Source organism: Daucus carota, chromosome 3, assembly GCF_001625215.2.
Source record: "Daucus carota subsp. sativus chromosome 3, DH1 v3.0, whole genome shotgun sequence".
Lineage (NCBI taxonomy): Eukaryota > Viridiplantae > Streptophyta > Magnoliopsida > Apiales > Apiaceae > Daucus > Daucus carota.
The window spans coordinates 4,921,650-4,943,503 of record NC_030383.2 but is presented as its reverse complement, the minus strand read 5'-3'; the positions used below and the strand labels follow the sequence as shown (position 1 = coordinate 4,943,503).

Sequence of the window (21,854 nt, the reverse complement as noted above, 5' to 3'; positions counted from 1 at the left end):
AAAGAATTGAATATTATATTTGTAATAATAATTTAAGAATATATGATATTTTTTAAAAAAGAGAAGAGAAGATATTATTAAATTTTTAAAAGTCTCTAGAAGCTTAAGTCACTAATTTTAGGTTCTTTTCAATTTAAAGTTAAGAACTTATTAAAGAAATACTCCTAAAATAATATTTAAAACCTATATTAAAGATTTCTTTAATTTTTTAATTAAAAAGTTGACCTAATCACTTGGATTACCGGTAGCCGGGCTTAAATGATATGGGCCAATAAGTAAATATGACATTGTCTTGATATAAATTATAACTAATCTTGCAAGGTTCATTCATATGTTAGGTCCATTTGCGAGGGCCCAATACTAAGTTGAGGCCCAGAATCAGACACGTCTGCATTCTCTCTTTTTCTTCTCCCCACATTCATTTATAGTAGTAAAAATTATGATGAATTAAATCACACAATTTTATACATGATTTTGAATTTTCTTTTCTCAAAATAAGAGTCTGAGATGCTGAAAACATATTTTGAGCTTGAGAGGGAACATCTCAAATGCTTCATAGTCCACCGACCATTGAGAATATTCTATGAATATGCTTATATGCAATTTAGCCATTGTCCCATAAATTAGCACAGCTCTGGAATATGCTTTTGAAATGCCTCAGATTGTGAAGTTTAAACTTGACACTAATCTCCCAGGTGGACTCCTGATAATAACATGCGTTTCAGATCCACATTTCATTGACAAATTGATGGGATTAAGAAGAGAGTAACCATGGGGATTATTACAACAATTTTAAATAGCTTTGGTTTTATAAGAAACATGTGAATTGGTTTTCAAGCTTTCGACTTATACGAGAAAATGGATCCTGAAGTCGGCTCTAACCAAGTTATCTCAGGTCATATGTATTATGTATTTTATGCATTCAAGTTGTAATAATTGATTTTATGTGTCTACAACAAGACAAATATTAAACTATCATACTAAAAAAATAAATATTATTATTTTTCTTACGTGAGAAACATATATATAAAAATTATGATAAAAAATATGATACTTTATGTTGTGTTTTAGAATAGAACATTCAAGTAAACATATCTAGCCAAACTAGAAAATATCATTTAGTTATTATAGTTATCGTTTAGTTTCGGTTATTCCAAACCATAGTTTAGTTTTAGTATAGATTAATAGAATCATTATGTTTTAGAAAGTTTTTTTTTTTTTTGAAATAGTTTTAGAAAGTTAGCCAACTTCAAATTATGACAGGAAGTTCCGAGTTAAATAGAACAGAGTACCCTGCATCTGGCTAGTAAAAAAGTAGTCAACCAAAATTTCACATAAGAATCTATTCACATTTTTCCCTTTGTTCTTTGCTGTAAGCATCTCCAAAAACTAGTTTACCAAAGAGTATTACTTCCTTCACGTCATAGCAATCCATTTATGTATTAATCTGGTACTGCTTATTAAACGTATAATTAAGTTCTCAAAGACTTCCTTGTCCGTATTATATAACTAGCTAGTGCCTTCATTGTCCTAAATTTAGAGTATTCATCTTCCTCATTGCTGCTGTTAGATTTTCTTCCCACAGAATTTGAGAAAGATGGATCGTCACGGCAGACTGCTTCAGCTGTTCTCGTACTTGTTGTTATCCGCTCGCTTGTTCATACACACATATTCCGACGAAGATTTTATCCGACAGCCTCCTCGGCAGCTCATATTAACTTCGCATCATGGAAAAGACTCTGATCCGCAACAGGTTTAGTTTCAAATAATTTATATTTATTTGTTTTGTGAAATGCACTTAGGCGCATACTCACCCTCGCACTAATATCTTTCTATCGTGTTGAAATATAACATAAGATTCATGTGAGGTCTTTCTCCAACAACTTATAATTTTAGATAGACGGGTTCCCAACATGATATCAGAGCTCTTCAAACGGAAAATGTTGAAGTATAGCATGAGATTTATTTGGGGTCGTTTTAGATTAACTACATGTACGAACTGTAATTCACATGTTAATCAATCTAATCTGTCGGTATAGGTACATATATCATTAGTAGGCAAAGACCACATGAAGATTTCCTGGGTGACCTCCCATGAACATGTTAAATCCATGGTTGAATATGGAAAAACACCAGGAATATACGAAGCATCAGCTACCGGAGAGCACACATCATACCAATATTTTTTGTATAGGTCAGGCAAGATCCACCATGTCACAATCGGGCCATTGGATCCGAAGACAACGTACTACTATAGGTGTGGTGGTTCCGGGCCAGAGTTCAAGTTAAGGACACCTCCTTCAGCATTTCCTATCGAGTTTGTTGTTGCCGGTAAGTCTCTTAGATTCTGTCAGATTTTGCTGCGTGCAAACTTGCATTATGTCCTAAGTCAGTTCGGTACTGTACTTAAAAGTTAAAACTAACTGATTCGCGTAAAGCATCAAGTATAAGTATGCTTGACAATATGAGTTTGCCTTTTCTGTTATTTGCGTGTACGGTTTCATTACCATTTTTAACAGCCCAAGGAACATATGTAAAACTATTACTCCCTCCGTCCCCTGTGTCCGGCTGAGTTCTTTACATTGGAAAGAGGGCTCAGCCGGCTCCTAGAAGGCATAATTTCATAAATTACATTTTATAGGAGCCTTAAAATGCATGTCAAGTGGTGGAAGAAAACGGTAAAGAAACGAGAGGGACAGAAGGAGTATAAATTTTGAGAATCAAACATAAGGTTCTGGATTTAAGTCTTCTTATCCTTACTTATCCTTATCACTAGGCTATATGAAACTCTGTTTTTCTCTTTGCAGTATATAACAATTCAAGTCACTTTTATATATACTTTTATGTTACGTTTACTGAAAAATACATGTTTAAACGAAATTGAAAGACAATTTATTAATTATCTACCAATTCACTCTTGATCTTCTTAACTACACTACTACTAATCTAAATTGAATCTGGCAATGTATGAGTACAGGAGATTTGGGACAAACTGAATGGACTGCATCAACACTAACTCATATTGGAGCCAAGGATTACGACGTCTTGTTGTTACCTGGCGATCTATCCTATGCTGATGCGCAACAGCCCCTGTGGGACTCATTTGGACGCCTGGTTGAGCCATATGCTAGCCAGCGCCCATGGATGGTGACCCAAGGCAATCATGAAATAGAAAGCTTTCCCATCATATTCCCCCGTGGTTTCAAAGCCTTTAACTCAAGGTGGCAAATGCCTTATCAGCAGAGTGGCTCCAAGTCGAATCTTTACTACTCATTTGATGTTTCAGGAGCCCACATTATCATGTTGGGATCCTATACCGACTTTGATGCCAACTCAGATCAGTACAAGTGGCTCCGAGCTGACTTGGCCAAAGTCGACAAGTCAAAAACTCCTTGGACTATTGTTTTGATTCATGCACCTTGGTATAGTTCCAATACTGCTCATAAGGGAGAAGGCGAAAGCATGAGATTGGCTATGGAAGAAATGTTGTACACTGCTGGAATCGACATTGTTTTTGCTGGACATGTTCATGCTTATGAACGCTTCGTAAGTTCCTAATAACATTTTCATCTAAAATAAGGGCTCATACAATACCTTGAAGACTGAATTCATAACATTTTCTCTTAATTTTATCATTTGTATCTGTATCAACTACATGGTGTATAACAGACTAGAGTTTATGACAAGAAAGCTGACCAGTGTGGCCCTGTCCATGTCACAATTGGGGATGGAGGAAACAGGGAAGGGCTTGCCATGTTGTGAGTACCAATTTAATTACCCACTAATCTTTTCTTATTTGCCTAAGGCAGCTGGTCCAGAACATACGTAGGGACCTGGACCTGGACCTGACATACGTATGTCATGGACGTGGACCTGGACCTTTTCTTATTTGTTTAATTACCTTGTGTATGCTATTGAGCAGTGCAGTAATTTGCTAAAATGCATTGATGAAAATTTGTAGGTTCGAGAAACCTAGGCCAAGCATATCAGTATACAGGGAGGCGAGTTTCGGACATGGGAGATTAAGGATTTTGAACCAAACACATGCACATTGGTCATGGCAACGAAACAATGACAGTAATTCATTTGCAGCCGATGAGGTGTGGCTGTCAAGTTTAAGCTATTCTCATGCCTGCTGCAAGAACTCTTCTTTCGAGTGCACACCACTAACAACTCAAAATGACGAGCTATGAAGGTTCAACTAATAATGTTAGGCCACAGTTTCATTTACCTCTTCATAATTTGACTGTATTGGATTGGGCTGGTTTCTTCTGCATTCTTTTTAGCTGCATGGGTTTAGAGTGCTAGGCCGTTGTGATTTGTGAATGCTCACTGAATATAGAAAAATAAAAGGTCCGACTACGATTGCTTTATTAATTTTGGTGGCGTGTTCTTATAAGGGCATTATTACAAAAATTATGAAATACTGATAATTGCGTTACTATTAATTTGGTGACGTGTTCTTCTCCGGACATTATTACAAAAATTGTGAAATACGGATACTTTATCGAATTTAGGAATGTTATATAAACTGTATTGATAAGAACGGATCTAGAAAGTTAGCGGAGACAAAAATAATATTGTAGTGATAAAATGTGGGTAAAATTTCGAGGGACTCAACGATGTGAATACTTGAGTGGATCGTCTCAAAACATTCATACATTTGTATAGATGTAAATTCTTAATTATTTTGTGTAAATTCCTATGATTAACATAACAATGTCTCACAGAACGTATCCTTCTTCAATTGAGAAATAGGAATGACTCCGGTTTAAAAGTTTAGATGATAGTTGCTACTCCTCCTTCACCCGGCAGTTGATTATGTTAACTGTTTGGGCCAATTCTGAAACTTTTATAAAATATAACTTCATAACATTATTTTAATTTAATATTTTTAATAAAAATTTAAATATTAAATTTTTGATCAGAAAATAAAATTTTAAAATAATATTATGAAATTATACTCTATAGAAGTCTAGAAGTAACATAGAAAACATGTTTGGAGACAGCGAGCAAGTAACACTGATTACTCAGAATTTGTTGGGTCGATTGCAGGGGGACAAGCAAGATAGCTCGGGTGCTAATTTAGAACTTCCTAAAAGCAAGTCCAATTTAAAATGCAAAATAAGTATAGCTATTGTTATAATTTAGTATCGAAAAGTGTTTTTTATTGCTAAAATAAAATTTCAACTCCAATGCTAGATGCATTTTGCATCCAAATAATTCCAAATTTAAGTAACTTTAGTCTCTCTCTCCTAAATTTTATTTAAAGTTCATCACTATACATATTAATTATAGTTAGTTAATGATTTGGCATGGATGCATAAATGCATCTTTGGTTTCAAATTTAGAATCAAGTATGCATATATACATATTTGCATTCAAATGAACCCCATTGGAGTTGGGATTTTTAGTATTTGATTTTAAATTATAAAAATGACACCACTCATAACATTACATTGAACTTGCTCTAAAGAGGTTGTTAATGCCATGTGGAGTTATTGTTGACCATGTTTGCTGGACTTGCTCCAGGGAGGTTGTTAATGCCATGTGGAGTTATTGTTGACCATGTTTGGTTTCTAACAATATTCGGTTTTTTGTAATTAAAATTTTCTTTTTATAAAATTAAATTTTATAAATTTATTTAATTTTGATTAGCTCTATTATCTTAAAAATGATGGATCTTCCTATATATATATAAATCATAAAAATCAAGATGAGTTAAATATATACTCTCTCTTCAATTGTATACGTTATTTTTTGACACACTTTTAAAACTTCCTTAAGATATAACTTCATAATATTTTTTGCATTCTTATTTTTCTGAATAAAAATCTGATATTCAAACTTCTATTGGAAAAAGAAAATTTAAAAATAAAATATTATGAAATTATATATTACAAGAATTTTGAAATTCGTGTAAATAGTGAATGTATGTAAATGACTGGGACGGAGAAAATATAATTTAGTGATCATAGGCACAAACTGATATTTTATAAATTTTTTATTTTATTAATATTGAAGCCGTGTACTCATTGTACATTAAATGAATAATTATATTTCATAGAAACTATGTTAAAACACGTAAATAAATATGTTGACAAAAAAAGTATAAACGGTTTAGTTTAACCAGCTTCATCTTTCTATAAAGTTTCAATTATTTTTAAATTTATAAAACACTTTCTTCAAAAGCATTCCACAGCAATCTATCTTTTTCCTATAAAGTATACTCCCTCTGTCCCAGTCAATTGTATACGTTTCTTTTTCACTGCTCGACACGCTTTTTAAGGCTCTTATAAAACATAGTTATACAACTTATTTTTGAAATTTTCTTTTTTTGTATAAAAGTATAAATGTTATACTTTTATACAAAAAAAGAAAATCTTAAAAATAATTTATAGAACTATATTATATTGAAGCATTAAAGTCCGTGCCGCGCCCCCGTCCCCCAATGTATACTATTGACTGGGACGGAGGGAGTAACAAGAACTGCAAATTGGCGTTAAACGTTGCTTTCTCATTTATTTGTATGATTGTTAGTATAATGTTATTGATGTGACGGAACTGCCCCACCAGCTAGCCTATCTGGTCGAGGAAAAGTATATGCGATTCAACAGTTTACAAAGTTGTGTGGGTTAGCTGAAAATAAAGTTACATTCTTATAATTAAAAAATTATTTATAAATCTAAAACAAATTTGTTTCATATATTTGAATAAACTTTTTTAATATTTTAAAACTATTAGATGTAGAAATTATCATTAATATGATAAAATAATATAAACTATCTATTACAATAATTCTTATAATTTTACAATATTAATATATGAAAATAAGAATAATTCACTAATAATTTAAAATTTTCAACTTTTCAAACCGAAAATTAAATTATGGGACCGTTTGGGTGAGTTTAAAATAAGTGTTGTTTGCTTAAAATAAAAAAGTATAGTAGAAGTGAGAAGCAGTTAAAACTTATAAGTGATTAAAGTGTTTGAGAAATAAGTAGAAGTCCTGAAACAAAAGCTAACAACTCTAAATTTTTATATACTTTTTCCACACACAGTACAAATAAATACTTCTAATTTATAAATCAGAAGTTGGACTTAAAAACCGTAAACAAACACCCACTATAAATTCTCTCCCCGACCGTGAATAAGCTATACAAAGAGAAGCAAGAACTCGATGTATATAAATGACAAGTAATAAACGAAAGTACGGAAGTCAAATGAAAGTAACAGATGTCACGGAAGAATGGTAGCTAAGCTACCGACTGACACCAACCGGAAAAGTAAGATATCTCCCCTTTCCCCACAGCAAAATCAATCTCTGTGTGTATATGTTCATACTAATATTTGCATATATGTAAACAGCAGTTTTTTTAGTTTCTATAAAACATTTGATTAGTTAATATTAAAGTGAGTAAAGTATATTGAGGTTTGATCTGGTGTGTCTGAAAATGGAAATAACGATGTTGAGAAACAGGAAAGCTATGGTGAGGACAGTACAATCTCTGCTCCTGGGTCAGTTGGTTTCTTTAGTTCTGTCAGTCATGAGCTTCACTTCTTCTTTCGTTGCTAGTCTTGGTAAATCCCTCTATTCTGTTTAGTAGTTTTACTTTTTGCTGTCTTACACTCTTGCCATGCAATCTTTTTTCATTTATGTCTTTTTTGGTGTTGTAACTTGTAAGCTTCTGTGTCTTTGGTTAGATGTCGTGTTGCCTGAGTTATATTTGGCCTTCTTGATGCCGGATGTCTTTTGGAATTCGGAACTTGGAAATAAATGGAGATACAATTAGAAATGTGCAGATAAAAAATACGGAATGCAAGTTGTGATTAGTTTGAAATAGAAGGAACATTAATGTTGGGTTTGGTTCGGGTGAATCAATTTAGAAGGAATGAAATGAAGTTTGAACTGTCTTATAGCCAATTGTTCATAGATTTTATTCCTTGCACCCTAAACTAGATTTCACACCCCCTTCGAGAAGGAATGCTCCTTTCTCCTCAAACTGCACTTGATTTCTTTTTCAAATCTAATCATAACAAATTTGCACCAACTCATTTTTTTTTTCTTCAAAACTTCATACCTCTAATGTTTATTTAATTAATTTTTACTTATTTCATTCTCTCCAACCAAACACAACATAAATGTTGTATATTGATGTTTACCGCGGATTGATAATAAGTTTGCAGATATTGGTAGATGTCTTGGGGCTTATTTAAATTGGTAATGAATTAATATTTTATATAACAATTCCTTCCAGTTATATGATCCTTTGCAATATTGATGCTTAGATTTTTAGAACCTTAGTCTTAGGTATTATCATATCCAGGTTAATTTTCCTACAACCTCAAGTATGATTTACTGAGAGTGTAGGATTTTGCATTTTTTTGTCATTGATTTGATTTTTATGTGCAGGTGTTAATACTCCACTTACTCTATCATTTACTGCTTACTTGGCTATAACTTTGGTGTATGGTAGCATTTTCCTATGTCGTCGACAGAAACTTCTGGTAAATATTTGAAAATATCCCATTACATTTCGCCAGGCGGCCTCAAATCTAGCATAAAATAACAACTAAACTTTACAACACTATACATAGTTGGACCATGAGAAGAAATAGCTCCTATTTCGTATTTTTCCCTTCCTCTCCTAGATAACTTGAGAATATTATGTATGGGCTTACATTTGAATTTTAAGCAATAAGTGACTATTTCTTTTTACGCTGCAATATAATATCTGGTTAATAATTTTATTCACAAAATGTACATATTCTGTTGAGGTAGATTATTTCTGAATGCTAATTAAATTTAGGGCCGTTGCTTATGTGCTCTATGCATGGATTGCAGGTTCCGTGGTATTGGTATCTGTTCCTAGGTTTCATTGATGCTCAGGGCAATTACTTGTGTAAGTAACTGTACAGAATATGAAAATTTTGATGTCAAAGGGTCAGGCATGAACAACATAAATCCTTAATTGTTTTAGTTATTTTCTTTTCGTTTGAGTGATTAATATACATATATGCTTTTCCAAAATATATTTCAGAAACTATAGCAGTGATCCAAGCATTAATGGTTAAATTATGAGTTCAGTACCTACCATAAGTGGTTTCTAGGAAATGGGATCGTCTCTGGTAAAGACAATGTGAATGCTTAATTCATTCTTGTTTCACCTGAAACCTAAAGAAGTCTTGATGGTGCATGAGCAATAATTGTATTTGAGTTTAACTACAATATCAATTTAACAAACAAAGGAAACTATCTATCTTTTTTTGAGAAGGACACTATCTATCTTAATAGTATTCTTACACACTTGTGAGGACTGAGGACATTCAGACATATGGCTTCACAGAGTTCATTAATAACTTTCTAGTACTTTGTTTTTTTTACAGATAATAAAGCTTACCAGTACTCATCAATCACAAGTGTGACAATATTAGATTGTTGGACAATCGCGTGGGTGATAATTCTCACTTGGATATTCCTAGGAACAAAATATTCTTTGAGACAGTTCCTTGGCGCGGCAGTCTGTCTGTTAGGCCTTGGTCTTGTGCTTCTCTCGGATGCTGGGGTGGGTGGTGGAGGTGAATAAATCTGTTCATCCCTAGATAATTCTCCTCCTTTTCCTCGGCATAAGCATAAATATATTATAATTTATACCTTCTCCGCTTATCATAGTCTGTTGTCAGGTTCTTATTTTGTGCCATGCAGAAGAATATTACAAACTTTTGAATTTATGTCCACTATTCCCCTGGGAGTCTGTGCTCATCAACGTCATTAGTGTAACCACGTCATCTCAAATGGTGTGTTGATACTATATGTGTTTTACTATGTGTTTCAGGGGGTACAAAACCACTACTAGGGGATACACTTGTTATCGCAGGAACACTTTTCTTTGCAATTAGCAATGTTGGTGAGGTAGGTGAACATGTCTAGCTCTCTAAATATCAAGTTTATACCAAACAAAATTAACCTAAAGAAGAAGGCAAGGCTCTGTATGTTTTCAAGGACTGTAAGCCCCAAATTTGCAATCATTTTATCATATAATTGATCCTTGAAAATTATCCTGTAATTTACTGTTCCTTCTGATCTGTGTTGCCTGTTTAATTCTTTTAATGTCTTGGCATAAAACTGTAAAATGAACATACTCAGGCTTTACTACAAACTCCTCATAGAATTTAAAGTATCCCCCTTTTTTTCTTTAAATATTCCAAAACTAATCAATTTAATTGCAACAATTCATACATGTCCATCGTCACCAATAAGTAATACTGGAAAGGGGGTATTTGAGGTGTTACCTAATAAAGGGAGTATTGTTGGAAGTTGGAACTAGATCCAACTTTGAAAAACATTTCCTTTGATCCTGTGTAAGATTTGAAAAACTCGAGGGGATTTCTAAGGTTGGAAGATGGGTGGGGTGGGGTGGCTGTGTTATAATTATCACATCTGGCTTTAAAAGTTTCAAGCATCTTATGTCTATTTATATGTAGGAATTTTGCGTGAAGAAAAAGGATGTTGTTGAGTTCCTTTCAATGATAGGTCTATTCGGATTGCTTGTAAGTGGGTGCCAGGCGTATCCTTTTCTTTCATGATGTATAGAGGTATAATTTGCTTTCTATTATTTTTATTTCCATAACTGTATCCTAGAGCTATACTGGAGAAGAGAGTTGTGGAATCCGTGAATTGGTCCCCTGAAGTTGTAAGTACTACGCTACCTGCAATGTTTTTCTAAGCTGTAATTTTTTTTTGTCAAGAAGATTATCATGGCCACCTATAAGACTTTCTTGTGAGAGCTATCCAATCGAGAGAGTTTATACCTGTGCAAATTATGCTTCAATATGTCTGATAATTTCACATTCCTCCTTTCCACCTACTTCCGTTGATAGAGCTCTGATACAAATCCAATATACTTGGCCTGGTATAAACCTTACCTAGTTAGAAGTATGTTTGTATGTCTTTCAGATATTAGCTTTTGCTGGTTATGCGGTGGCAAGTTTAATGTTCTACATTTTGACTCCTTTTGTGCTGAAGGTTAGCTCTATTTTCGATTAATATCAGTCACACTTAAATTTCGTTTTAAATTCCAGGAATGCATTTATATTGGATACTGTTCAAGATAGCAAGTCAACTATTTGTCATGGACAATATTAGGCAATAAGGTTCTATAATTAATTTGGTTTCTTAGGAAACCTTCAAATAGTTTTCTGCAAAGAACTGAAAACCAGATCTACCTCTCGACCCCTTAAAACCGAATGAATATAAAAACAGATAATGCACAAAATATTGGCTGAATTATGGACTAAGAACATCTGTGACTTCACGGTCCATGGACAGTGGAAGCCTATTGTTTATAATTTTATATGCCTGTTAGACTTAAGATATTCGGACAAAAGACTTCTGCTGATATTTGTCTCTGATGATATGGTAATATATTACAGACTAGCGGATCCACAATGTTCAATCTCTCTCTTCTCACATCAGATATGTGGGCAGTAGTCATTCGCATATTTTTCTACCGCCAGCAGGTAATGCTTTCAGACTTAAATCTGTAATGAGTTTTATTCTTTGGCTCTAAGCTTGCTAATGGCTTTTTATAATTTTAAAACATCTTGGTCTGATATGTATATCAGATTTCTAAGGATGTTCCTGATATACAATTCTTAACTTGGTTAATCTTCAATTGCAGGTGGACTGGCTGTATTATGTATCTTTTATATTGGCAGTTATTGGGCTTGTTATTTATTCAAGAGTGTAGGTGCTTCTGTTCTTTTACCATTTTTCATTGTTATAGAGTAAACTAATTATTCTTCTTGCCTGAAGACCTTGGTTTATTTATACTCATATCAGTTCAGTGCATTCAAACCTTATCTTTCACAAAAAACTGAATCACGAGCCTCCGAACTTCTATGATAGAAAAGGTCAAGTATGATGTTGTTTTTCTTTTGTATGACAGTGATACGGATCCGGTTTGTATCCCATCTCCTGAGAATGGAGATATTAATACACAATACCAGCTGCTTCATGAAGGGACGGCAGAAACTAAAGTCGAGTCTCCCGCTTTATGATACAGCAACTTAGCTCTGGCCTTGTTCATATATACACTAAACGAGTAGAGATTATGTGGGGAGCTCCTACAAATGCATGCACTCATTCATCAATACTAGGAACTGGTTCAAGAGTTGCTCTAGTCTGAAACTTTTTGGAACCTGTCTAGGCTTCCTTCCCCGAAGAGAAGCCATTATATTCTTAAAGGACTTTAGAAATGTAAAGCTAGGATAGAAATCAGAGAACATAAATTTTAGCTGGAGGAGGAATGGGACTTGTAACAATAGATGATTACTTGTTCAATTCCCGCCCTATGTATAATCAAATTAAATATACTTTATTTAATATTAATTAACTTCATGTAATATAGTCTTTCATTATTATTTTTGTGTTTCCAAAAAAATGGACCATCTTTCTAATTAAAATAATTAAAAAATAAAAATCATAACAACTAAATCTTAAATCTAGATAAGTGCTCCTGTAATCTAATAATTTTTTATTCCTATTATTTCTTCAGTCGATCCTCATTATAAAAATCAGAAATGAGAACTAATCAATTTAGGATTTGTGAAAGTTTTATGGAAAAGTTTTAATCAAAATATGATTGATAAATAGATGAAGCTGTTTATAACAGTTAAATCAGAAATTTTTAAAACACTCTCCGATTATATAACCACTTTAATTAAGTGCTTTTTATATAAAAAACGGGTATATCTGTCGCTCAGGCCTCTATAAATAAGTGAAAACACAATCCCCATTTCCCACCCAAATTACCACCACAATTGACCATGGAACCACCCGCCCCAACCCCCACCCCTCTCCCAAACGACGTCGTAACCCAACCCCCACCACCCACACCAGTCGCACCCGCACCCGCACCCACCCCTACCCCTACCCCCGCCGCACCCACACCCCAACCACCACCACCACAACAAACCCCCATCGCACCACAACCCTCACTCCAGCCCACTCCCCCAAACCCTAACCCTAACCCCAGACCCCCAATCCAACAACCTCAACAACTTCCCGCCTCGACAATCGTGAACACGCAGTCCAGACCGCCTTATAACAGACCAGCATGGGCCCAGCCTCCCCAACAACCCCAACAAACTCCTCATCCTCATTTCCAGCATTTTCCGGGTTCGGCTCCGGCTCCGCCCGTGCCTGCGTTTTCATCGTCTGCGGCGCCCCCGGTTTCAACTTTGCCTCAGAGAGGCGGAATAGCTATCGGTGTTCCCGCCACTCCTCCGCCCAATTTCACGAATATGACTCCGGTTCAACCGCCTCAGTTTACTGGACAGCAGTTCAGTGGTTTGGCTCGGAACCCGGTTGCTATGCCAGATACGGGGCCAAGGTCGATCACGAACCAGGTGAATTTGCAATTTGCAATGTGCATTGCGTTTTGTAATTTCCGTGGTTTAGTTTTTGTTTATCAAGTGTTTGTTTGATTGATCTTGTGTTGTGGAATGTGAAGTTGAGACAGCCGATACAAGGAATTCAGGGGACTGGAATGATGGGAGCACCTTCAGCAATGCGACCAGGTGGCGTTCCTGCACAACATCAACAGAGGCCGGTGCAGCCATCTCTTAGACCGCAGGCAAATCTCAATACTCAACCCCCGAATTCCCAAGTGAGTGTCCTATTTCCATGCCTCTTCATTTTTTTATGATATGTAGAATTTTGCTTTATTATAGGATATATGATGTGTGGTTGTATTCTTGTTTATATGTATTTTTAATGAGATTAATTTAGAACCTGCATTTGTCTTTTAATAGTAGACATGTCCTAGATCTACATTCATGCTTAGACTGTTCTCCCAACCAAACACAACATAAGAGGATATAGATATCTAATATCTGGGCTGTTGGGATGAACATGGAGATAGATTTTTCGCTTTTCATTGTTGGCAGTAAGCGTCTGCCATTGGCATACAGTTCAAGTGATGAACACCCTTGGTGTTTGTGAGTTATGCCAGTTATGCAGGTAACGTTTGGTGCGAAATTGTATCTTCCCTGCAGCCCCTTTGCATGAGGACTAGGGTTCAAGACTTCAGGAATGCAAAATGGGTGTGCAGGCGTGTTTAATTAGCAAAAGTAGAAGTTAAAAAAGGGTGGTTGCTAAGCATCTAGCGACTAGCATAATCATCATTGGTTGTCCACTTTCCCGGCTCTGCACAGCAAATTTCATGATTCTATTATATGATTCAGAGACAATTAAATTGACAGTGACCATGACTTCATAGATCAAGCAGAGTTTATTGTGGGTGGTGGTACTTGGTGCTACAGGTTTCTTAGTGGTGAATGAAATTTTTTGTTGAGAAAGTTCAAATACAGACCCATCTTGATCCTTAATGTTTGCTCTGGAAGAGATAATGGGGTTATTTTCATATTACCACACTGTTTCTAAATTTTGTGCTAATGTTTGTTCTGCCTGGATCATCTCATGGACAATGATACGATACTTATAATATTTATACTCCACGCGGTATTCACTTTGCAACTTCTTAGTTTGTGAATGAGTTGACAAGATTTATAATGTCTTGGAAGAAATGTAGGTTAATAACAACACTTGTTTTAATGGTTCCAATGTATATTCTATCTCAGTCTAATGGTAAAAGTGCATTTGTCCCTCAAAATAGTATGATTTCTGAATGCTCTTTTAACATTGTTACTTGTGGTTGCAGAATATTAAGAATATATAAATAGACTGTTACAGACTAATTCACCTGCTAACTTTCTGAAATGTTCAGCTAGCTAGGAATACTTTTGGTTTGTACATGTTATCATTTAGCTTAATAAATCATGCAGAATTTCCAAAACCATAGCCTCTTAAGAGCTTCAGCTGTAGGATCCCCTAGTTCATCACAGGGTTTGCAGCCTCATAATCAACCTTGGCTACCTTCTGGATCCCAAGGGAAGCCTCCTTTACCACCTACACAATTCAGACCACCATCAAGTACGCAGCCACCGCAGCAAAGATCCATCCTACCTCCACATCATCTTCCCATTGCAAATACTCAGCAACAGCAGCATCAAATATCCTCTGGTCAACAATCGCAAGCTGCACTCTCACATCAGCAGCAAGAGCATTACGGCCAACAATACCCACCCTCAAGAATCCAACAGTCTGTGCCCCATCAGCAACAGATTGCAAGAGGCCAGGGAATTGGAAATCAGAAAATTTCCTCTCAGCCGATGGCACAATCTAGTGCTATCCAACAGAACCCCTCTGGGGCAACTGCTGTTGTGGGGTCTGGTGAATCTTGTACTAGAATTCTTAGCAAAAGAAGTATCCAGGAGCTGGTAGCTCAGGTAAGTCACCCCTGTATTTATTCATGTATTAAATATGTGTGCCACTACTTTTCGATGGACTTATTCTTCCAACACTTTTGGTCTTAATCAAGTCGGTTTTATTGAATAGATTGACCCATCAGAGACGTTGGATCCTGAAGTAGAAGACATACTTGTAGACATTGCAGATGAATTCGTAGAATCTGTGAGTTTCTGAATCTACTTTATGACTAATTGTTCTATAATTCATCAATTTCTGACTAGTTGCCCCTATGAGTGAGTTATGGTTGTATTTGACTCCTCTAGTTTGAATGTAAGCAATATACTTCATGTGAATATTGTTGTGACTTGTGTCCTCCAATTAAACTTTTTGGTCCAATTATACTATGGAATATTTTGTTTAACTATGAGGTCCATGACTCTGAGTTATGCAAGCTGGTTCGGTTCGTCTACACGCAATCCAAGTAATTTTGCTCTGTTTTCTTACTAATATTTAAGCAAGTGACTGGCCAGCATTCTCCACGCCCTAAAATGATAAAATTCATTAGCCACGTGGCTGACATGAAAATAAGTAGTTTTCAAATATTGATTTAAGCTATACTGATAGTTTGAGAATTCCTGTTGCTTCACAGAATCTATGTGCTGTTAATTGGGGGAGACCTGATTACAAGAGGATAGAGCTTAGAACAACAATTAATTGTTTTTATAATTTTTACATAAAGCATAACTTTGGTCGCTCACTTGTACACTCTATTCTAGAAGCTATACAAAATTCCTAAGCAGTGAAAAACTAAAACAGTTGGGTGTTGGCCTAGAACTCGGGAGTATAGTTCATTTTGTTACATGCAGTTGGAATTTGTGTGCTTTCCAAATAATTGGCAAATATAGATCTCTCTGTTTCTTCCTGTGTGTATCAATTGCTTTAGTTACAATTCCTGTTTTTCAATATCATTTGCTTCCGATATGAAGTATTTGCTGTTGCATATATGATTTATTTGATTTGAGGCGGTCCAGTGTATATCAGCCTTTCTCTTGTAGGAAGAATATTGTTGATTTGGTTATATTATTATTTTCCTTCCAACTCTGCTGCAGATAACAACATTTGGTTGCTCTTTGGCCAAACATCGCAAATCAAACACTTTGGAAGCCAAGGACATTCTTCTACATCTTGGTTAGTTTGCAGGATTAGTTGCTTAGTTTTACCTAATCTAGCATCTAGTTTTTACCATTAATTTTGCTAATGGTGTTATTCAGAAAGAAACTGGAATATGACTCTTCCTGGATTTAGTGGAGATGAGATCAAGGGATACAGAAAACCGGTAAAAATACTTAAATTCCTGTTCTATAATGTTGTTGCATTCAGCACTTAAATTCTTTTCTATAATCATTTGGTATTGTTCTTTTGCAGTCGTCTAGTGAGATTCATAGAGAAAGACTCTCAGCGGTACGGTTAATCATATATTGAATCCTTTTTTGTCTATCCTATTATTAGCATATTTTTAAACATGGAGATGGAGGGGGACTTGCACGTCCCAATAAGACAAGTTTTGGCTTATTCTGAAGATGTTAATTGATCTCTTTGCTTGTATGATAGTTGGCCTAATAGCTTTTATTCTGGCAGATAAAGAGGTCCATGTTAGCTACTGAGACAACTAATACCAAGGCTTCAGGTGGTCAAGCGGGAGGAAATGTGAAAGGTCATTTAAAGGGAGCTGCCAACATAGTCGGTTCGCCAAATCCTAGGATGCGTGATGCTTCATGAAGCACTTAGCTGGCAGTTCAACATCCAATGGTTTTTAGTTTTCACCCACTTTAACCATCCAATAGTTTTCACCCACTTTAACCTGGGGCTATTTTCACTCTAGCCTCTCCAAAACAATTGGTAATGGTAGATTGGTTTTTGGTAAAAATATCGTAATGGCAGTCTGTTGAAACATTCTTTTTGTGAATAGCAAGTTAGTTTTAAATTCTTTATTCTACTGATATTACTTTTCAGGAATTGTTACAAGTCTTATGTTCTAAATCTGCTTGTTTTAAAGATTTAGCAACTGTACAAATTAGATAACCGATTTTGTTAAATGTACTATACAGTCTTTTTTTTTTTTTTTTTTGAGAGTGAGAATGGCAAAGCTTTTATTTTTTAAATCTGCCTATCTTAAAGATTCAGCAACGGTAGAAATTAAATAACTGATTTTGTTAATATGTCATAATTTCTTGCATGCAACAATATTTATGATTTAACCATTGATCGGATGTTTATCATCATCGCAATGTTGACCGAAAGATATTTAGATTATAAAATTTTTAGATTATTAGATAATAAAACTTTAATATCTGATAAGAAAGTTTATCCTCAATTTTTCATTTAATTATATTAAATAAAATAAAATAAAATAAAAATATAAGTCTCGATATATTGTAACATATGAAATATATACAATTTAAGTATAGAGAATATAATAAAATAAAAATACAAGTCTCAAGATATTGTAACATATGAAATATTATCCACTTTTCAATATGTATTAGTATGTATTATTGTGAGATTTAAATTAATAAAATCTCTTTTTTATCGGAAAAGTATTTTTTGCTTTGTTCAAACAAACATATTTCCTTGAGTTCTGTAAATCTATTTATTTTTTGTTATTTTTTTTAAATTTTATAGTGTTTATTCCCTTTAAAGATTTTTCTACCGCTTAAATTATGTGAACTTAATATCTTCTGTTTATTAGTTTCATTTAAATTAGAGTATTTTTATTTTGTAAAAAATCTCACCTAGCATGACACACTCAAAATCCACACGGTTGGCTATGGAACGAGTTCGACCGTATAAAAATCAACATGGCCCGCTCGAACCGCCCACGGAGCCGCAGTCTGCCTGTACCCATACTCATAAGCCTTCACGACTCGCGACGAAAAGACAGAGTCAGCAGAGAGCTTAATAAATGTTACTAGAGTGATTTGGCTACCAAGGCTAGTTAAACAAACAAGACTAGTTAAACGAACAGCAAAAGGTCAACCCTGACTTGATCTCCTTGGGAAGACACCCCAAACTCAAGTCCACTCATTTAATAGAGCAGTTCAACTAACATTTCTCTGTCATTTTGAATTATAATACTTTTTAAAATATTGCGTTTGGATTAAAAGAATTACTCCCTCCGACCGACCTCATTTACTTTTTAGGACGTCCCACAAAGAATGAACTTATAATATTTACTATTTTTGAACACTACTTTTCACTATTACACCCACTATCTCTATATTTTATACTCTCTTTTTATTAAATAAACACTATTACACCCACTACTTTCCTCCACTATCTCAAATCTATTATTAAATATTGATAGGTCCCACCACTTTACCCACTTTTCAACTATATTTACTATTTTTTTCTTAATCTCCGTGAAAGTCAAACCACACCACATAAAATGGGACGGAGGTAGTATTATTTATATTTTATTTTAAGTAATACTCCCTCCGTCCCCCTCAATTGTTTACATTGGAGGGGGACACGGAGACCAAGACAATATATCAAAAATGAGTAAAGTTAGATGAAAAGTGAGTAAAGTGGTGGGACCTATCAATATTTAATAATAGATTTGAGACAGTGGAGGAAAGTAGTGGGTGTAATAGTAGTTTAGGTTTGTCTAGTGTGTGCCCAAGGGCACATGCTAAGCACTAACATTTATAAAATTGGAGGGATTTGATTGGTGTGGTTGTTGTAAATGCAAGGGGGGCCATCATTATTAAAGAGTGTAAGCCAATCAAAATCTCCCAAATTTATAAGTTTTAGTGCTTAGTGTGTGCCCTTGGGCACACCATAGAAAAACCGTAGTAGTTTTTATTGTTAAATATGAGATGGTGGGGGAAGATAGTGGGTGTAATGATGAAAAAAACTTACTATTTATAGTAACGTAAAGAAATGAGAGGGAGATCCCAAAATAGTAACTGTAAAGAAATGAGAGGGACAGAGGGAGTATCAGTTTCCAAAAAGATAATAATTATATTTTATATAAAAATTAGGAAAATTTGTAAATATACTAATATCTTCGAACTATTTTGAAAACGCGGTCAAATCATATACGAGGTTATAATTGAGGTTATAAACTCTTTTTTTTCCAAAATAAAACTTATTTGATCGAGTTAGGTCACACAAAGCTGACCGGCTAATGTACGACATTTTCTTTTCGGAACGTATTAGAAAAATCTTATAAAAAATTTTGAACAAAAAAAATGTTTAATTTAAAACATTAGAAACCTTGAAATATCATATCTTCCAGTATATTGTTTTATTTCTACTAATATATAATTGATTTGATATTTTTTTATCATTTATAATTTTAAAAATGAGAATTGAAAAAATCTCTCAAAAAATTGCTTTGTGCTCAATAATAAGATTACGAATCAACCATGTACGTTAATAATTAACTAGTAAAAAACCTATTCTCTCATTTTTCTCTATTCTTGACCGCTCTGAGAGGCTTTGATCGGCTTTTATCGGTGGAAAACCCCAATCTTTTCTTCTTTTTAATAGTCTTTGTTCATCTTTTGCTTTTGTTCAATAAGTTCTCAATTTATTTGAGTTTTGTTTGGTCTCTCCTTGTGTGAGAGTTTGATTTTGATTTTTTTTACTGTTCGTCATGTTCGGGATTCCAGATCTGCAGAATTTTGATGGTGTTGATTTTCATGGTGTTAATTCGGTGATGAAGGTTATTATGGTGATACATCTATGGTCGATTGCTCAAAACAACAGTTGAAGGATTACAATATGTATATATCTCTTCAAAAAATCGTTTGATTGCCTATCCAAGATGGAAGGATTCAACAACGATATTATTATGCGTTTGTTCAATTTCGATCATGTATGCAGATGCCGTATGTCTTTTTATCATTGAATTATTTTTCCTTGTTAAAAAAAACCATGTACGTTCTTAACTCTGGGTGAAATGCAGACAGAACTTTTTATTAATTTCTCAAAATTCAAAATGTTGAATATTTAAATTGAATGCGTCGTCGTAAATAATACATTAATACGATTAGAGATGCAGTTAGGAGGTACCCACTACACATAAAAAACCGACTCAATTCCCGCCAGCACCTTAACTACTCCAACTACATTTGAAAGTTTAATTTCACTCTTCATACCCCTTTTCTCTTCCACTACTTAAACCTCATTCATCAATACTTTCATATCAAAACCACATTCCCCTACTCCACCAAAATACAAACACACGTGCATTCGGGTCGGATCAGATCGGATATGAGACAGTCGTCGACTGAATTAGCGGAGAAGGTAACATGGTATTGTGCCGTGTTCTTGGGAACAATATTGGTGTTAAATTTTTGTGAGTCCACCACCAATACTACTAGCGGGGAACGAGTAGAGGAGATAAACGTTATTAGTTCGATGAAGAGAGCATGCGACGAGATTTATGTGGTGCGAGAGGGCGACACATTGCAGAGCATAAGTGAAAAATGCAACGATCCGTATATTGTGGAATTCAATCCTCATATTCATGATCCTGATGATGTTTTTCCTGGCCTGCTCATCAAAATCACACCTATGTTCACCAACATGTAGATGATACGGTTTCGTGAACACTTATCAATATTGTTCTCTCTTTATACATAAGTATATCGAAGAAGATCGAATATTTTACATGTATATGAGTTAGCTGCTAGCTTAATAGTTATGTCCGTGCGCCGTGGTCCAGAATTGTCTGCTTCAAAATATACAGCTTTGTCGTATGTTTTTTTACCAGGAACGGTGTGTTTTTGTGTTGTACAGCAAATATGAAAGGGAGGAGAGGAGTTGAGAGAAGAAGATGAGTTGATGCGAAAATTGTTATGATAACATATTTGAAGAAAATTGGATACATTTGACAACAATTTGTAACTCCATTTCAAAGTAAGTTTTATCCTCTTGAGGGATTGTCTGACTTCATAATTAAAAGACGTTGATTTTAAAGAATTGAAAATTTATTTTTAAGAAAATAATATTATAATGTTTATTTTTGTTTTCTAAAATGATATTAAAAATATAGATAAAAATAGTTTTTGAAAACAGAAGATGAGACTATGAAAAATAGTTTCTGAAAACAAAAAATAAAATGAATACCAAACATCAGCTAAATGTCAATTTATTTCTCGGGGATCCCTACCTGAGATTAAAATTCAGTTTCTTCTGGTGATAAAAAAAAGGTTGCTGGTAATAATTTTCGCTTTCAATAAAAAAAATTGTGATTACAAGATGGTGTAAAAATTTTAATATCCAACCATCCAAGGCGGAGAAATAATTGTCATATAAGAGCTTCATAATCATGGAGACCTCACCATCAATAATTTTGGCCATGTAAGAAATATCTCGCCACAAAACTTCATTGTTTCCTTAAATATATAATTACACTAATAAATGATATTCTGCAATGGATCCTTTGATTTGGTTTATTTGGTTTATGCATGATTTGTTGTAGTGACAATCATACATACATAAGACGCGATTGGCAACTACTGGATATCAGGTT

At 34.4% G+C, this 21,854-nt stretch overlaps 3 protein-coding genes across 4 annotated transcripts; all 3 read left to right on the top strand.

The window, feature by feature from the left end:
• The first annotated feature begins 1,370 nt into the window (after positions 1-1,370).
• On the top strand, positions 1,371-4,377 carry LOC108211524 (purple acid phosphatase 22). The gene is made up of 5 exons (XM_017383150.2): positions 1,371-1,753; positions 2,040-2,331; positions 2,978-3,546; positions 3,670-3,758; positions 3,962-4,377. The coding sequence occupies exons 1-5, from the start codon at positions 1,598-1,600 to the stop codon at positions 4,191-4,193; spliced, it is 1,338 nt and encodes a 445-aa protein (XP_017238639.1). The 5' UTR covers positions 1,371-1,597; the 3' UTR covers positions 4,194-4,377.
• Positions 4,378-7,146: 2,769 nt separating this feature from the next.
• LOC108210622 (uncharacterized) lies at positions 7,147-12,405 on the top strand. 2 transcript variants are annotated; one of them, XM_017381987.2, is made up of 12 exons: positions 7,147-7,286; positions 7,481-7,581; positions 8,414-8,508; positions 8,846-8,903; positions 9,388-9,579; positions 9,837-9,913; positions 10,486-10,568; positions 10,643-10,694; positions 10,958-11,026; positions 11,434-11,520; positions 11,682-11,746; positions 11,949-12,405. In XM_017381987.2, exons 2-12 carry the CDS (start codon positions 7,488-7,490, stop codon positions 12,058-12,060), a joined length of 984 nt encoding a protein of 327 aa, XP_017237476.1. In that variant the 5' UTR covers positions 7,147-7,286; positions 7,481-7,487; the 3' UTR covers positions 12,061-12,405. The 2 variants fall into 2 exon arrangements, with proteins under 2 accessions (XP_017237476.1, XP_017237475.1); XM_017381986.2 differs by lacking the exon at positions 7,147-7,286 and having other exon boundaries at positions 7,357-7,581; positions 11,949-12,197.
• Positions 12,406-12,747: 342 nt separating this feature from the next.
• LOC108212096 (transcription initiation factor TFIID subunit 12) lies at positions 12,748-17,329 on the top strand. The gene is made up of 8 exons (XM_017383828.2): positions 12,748-13,410; positions 13,515-13,670; positions 14,848-15,351; positions 15,461-15,535; positions 16,423-16,501; positions 16,585-16,649; positions 16,739-16,774; positions 16,952-17,329. Exons 1-8 carry the CDS (start codon positions 12,829-12,831, stop codon positions 17,090-17,092), a joined length of 1,638 nt encoding a protein of 545 aa, XP_017239317.2. The 5' UTR covers positions 12,748-12,828; the 3' UTR covers positions 17,093-17,329.
• The last annotated feature ends 4,525 nt before the right edge of the window (positions 17,330-21,854 follow it).

Excerpts from the sequence above, each read along its gene's own strand:
- LOC108211524 (XM_017383150.2), top strand. The coding sequence starts at position 1,598 with ATGGATCGTCACGGCAGACTGCTTCAGCTGTTCTCGTACTTGTTGTTA. Across the intron at positions 1,754-2,039 it reads AAGACTCTGATCCGCAACAG|GTACATATATCATTAGTAGG; the intron begins GTTTAGTTTCAA and ends CTGTCGGTATAG. Across the intron at positions 3,759-3,961 it reads AGGGAAGGGCTTGCCATGTT|GTTCGAGAAACCTAGGCCAA; the intron begins GTGAGTACCAAT and ends GAAAATTTGTAG.
- LOC108212096 (XM_017383828.2), top strand. The coding sequence starts at position 12,829 with ATGGAACCACCCGCCCCAACCCCCACCCCTCTCCCAAACGACGTCGTA. Across the intron at positions 13,671-14,847 it reads CTCAACCCCCGAATTCCCAA|AATTTCCAAAACCATAGCCT; the intron begins GTGAGTGTCCTA and ends TAAATCATGCAG. Across the intron at positions 16,502-16,584 it reads GGACATTCTTCTACATCTTG|AAAGAAACTGGAATATGACT; the intron begins GTTAGTTTGCAG and ends GGTGTTATTCAG.
- LOC108210622 (XM_017381986.2), top strand. The coding sequence starts at position 7,455 with ATGGAAATAACGATGTTGAGAAACAGGAAAGCTATGGTGAGGACAGTA. Across the intron at positions 8,904-9,387 it reads TGCTCAGGGCAATTACTTGT|ATAATAAAGCTTACCAGTAC; the intron begins GTAAGTAACTGT and ends TTTTTTTTACAG. Across the intron at positions 11,027-11,433 it reads TGACTCCTTTTGTGCTGAAG|ACTAGCGGATCCACAATGTT; the intron begins GTTAGCTCTATT and ends AATATATTACAG.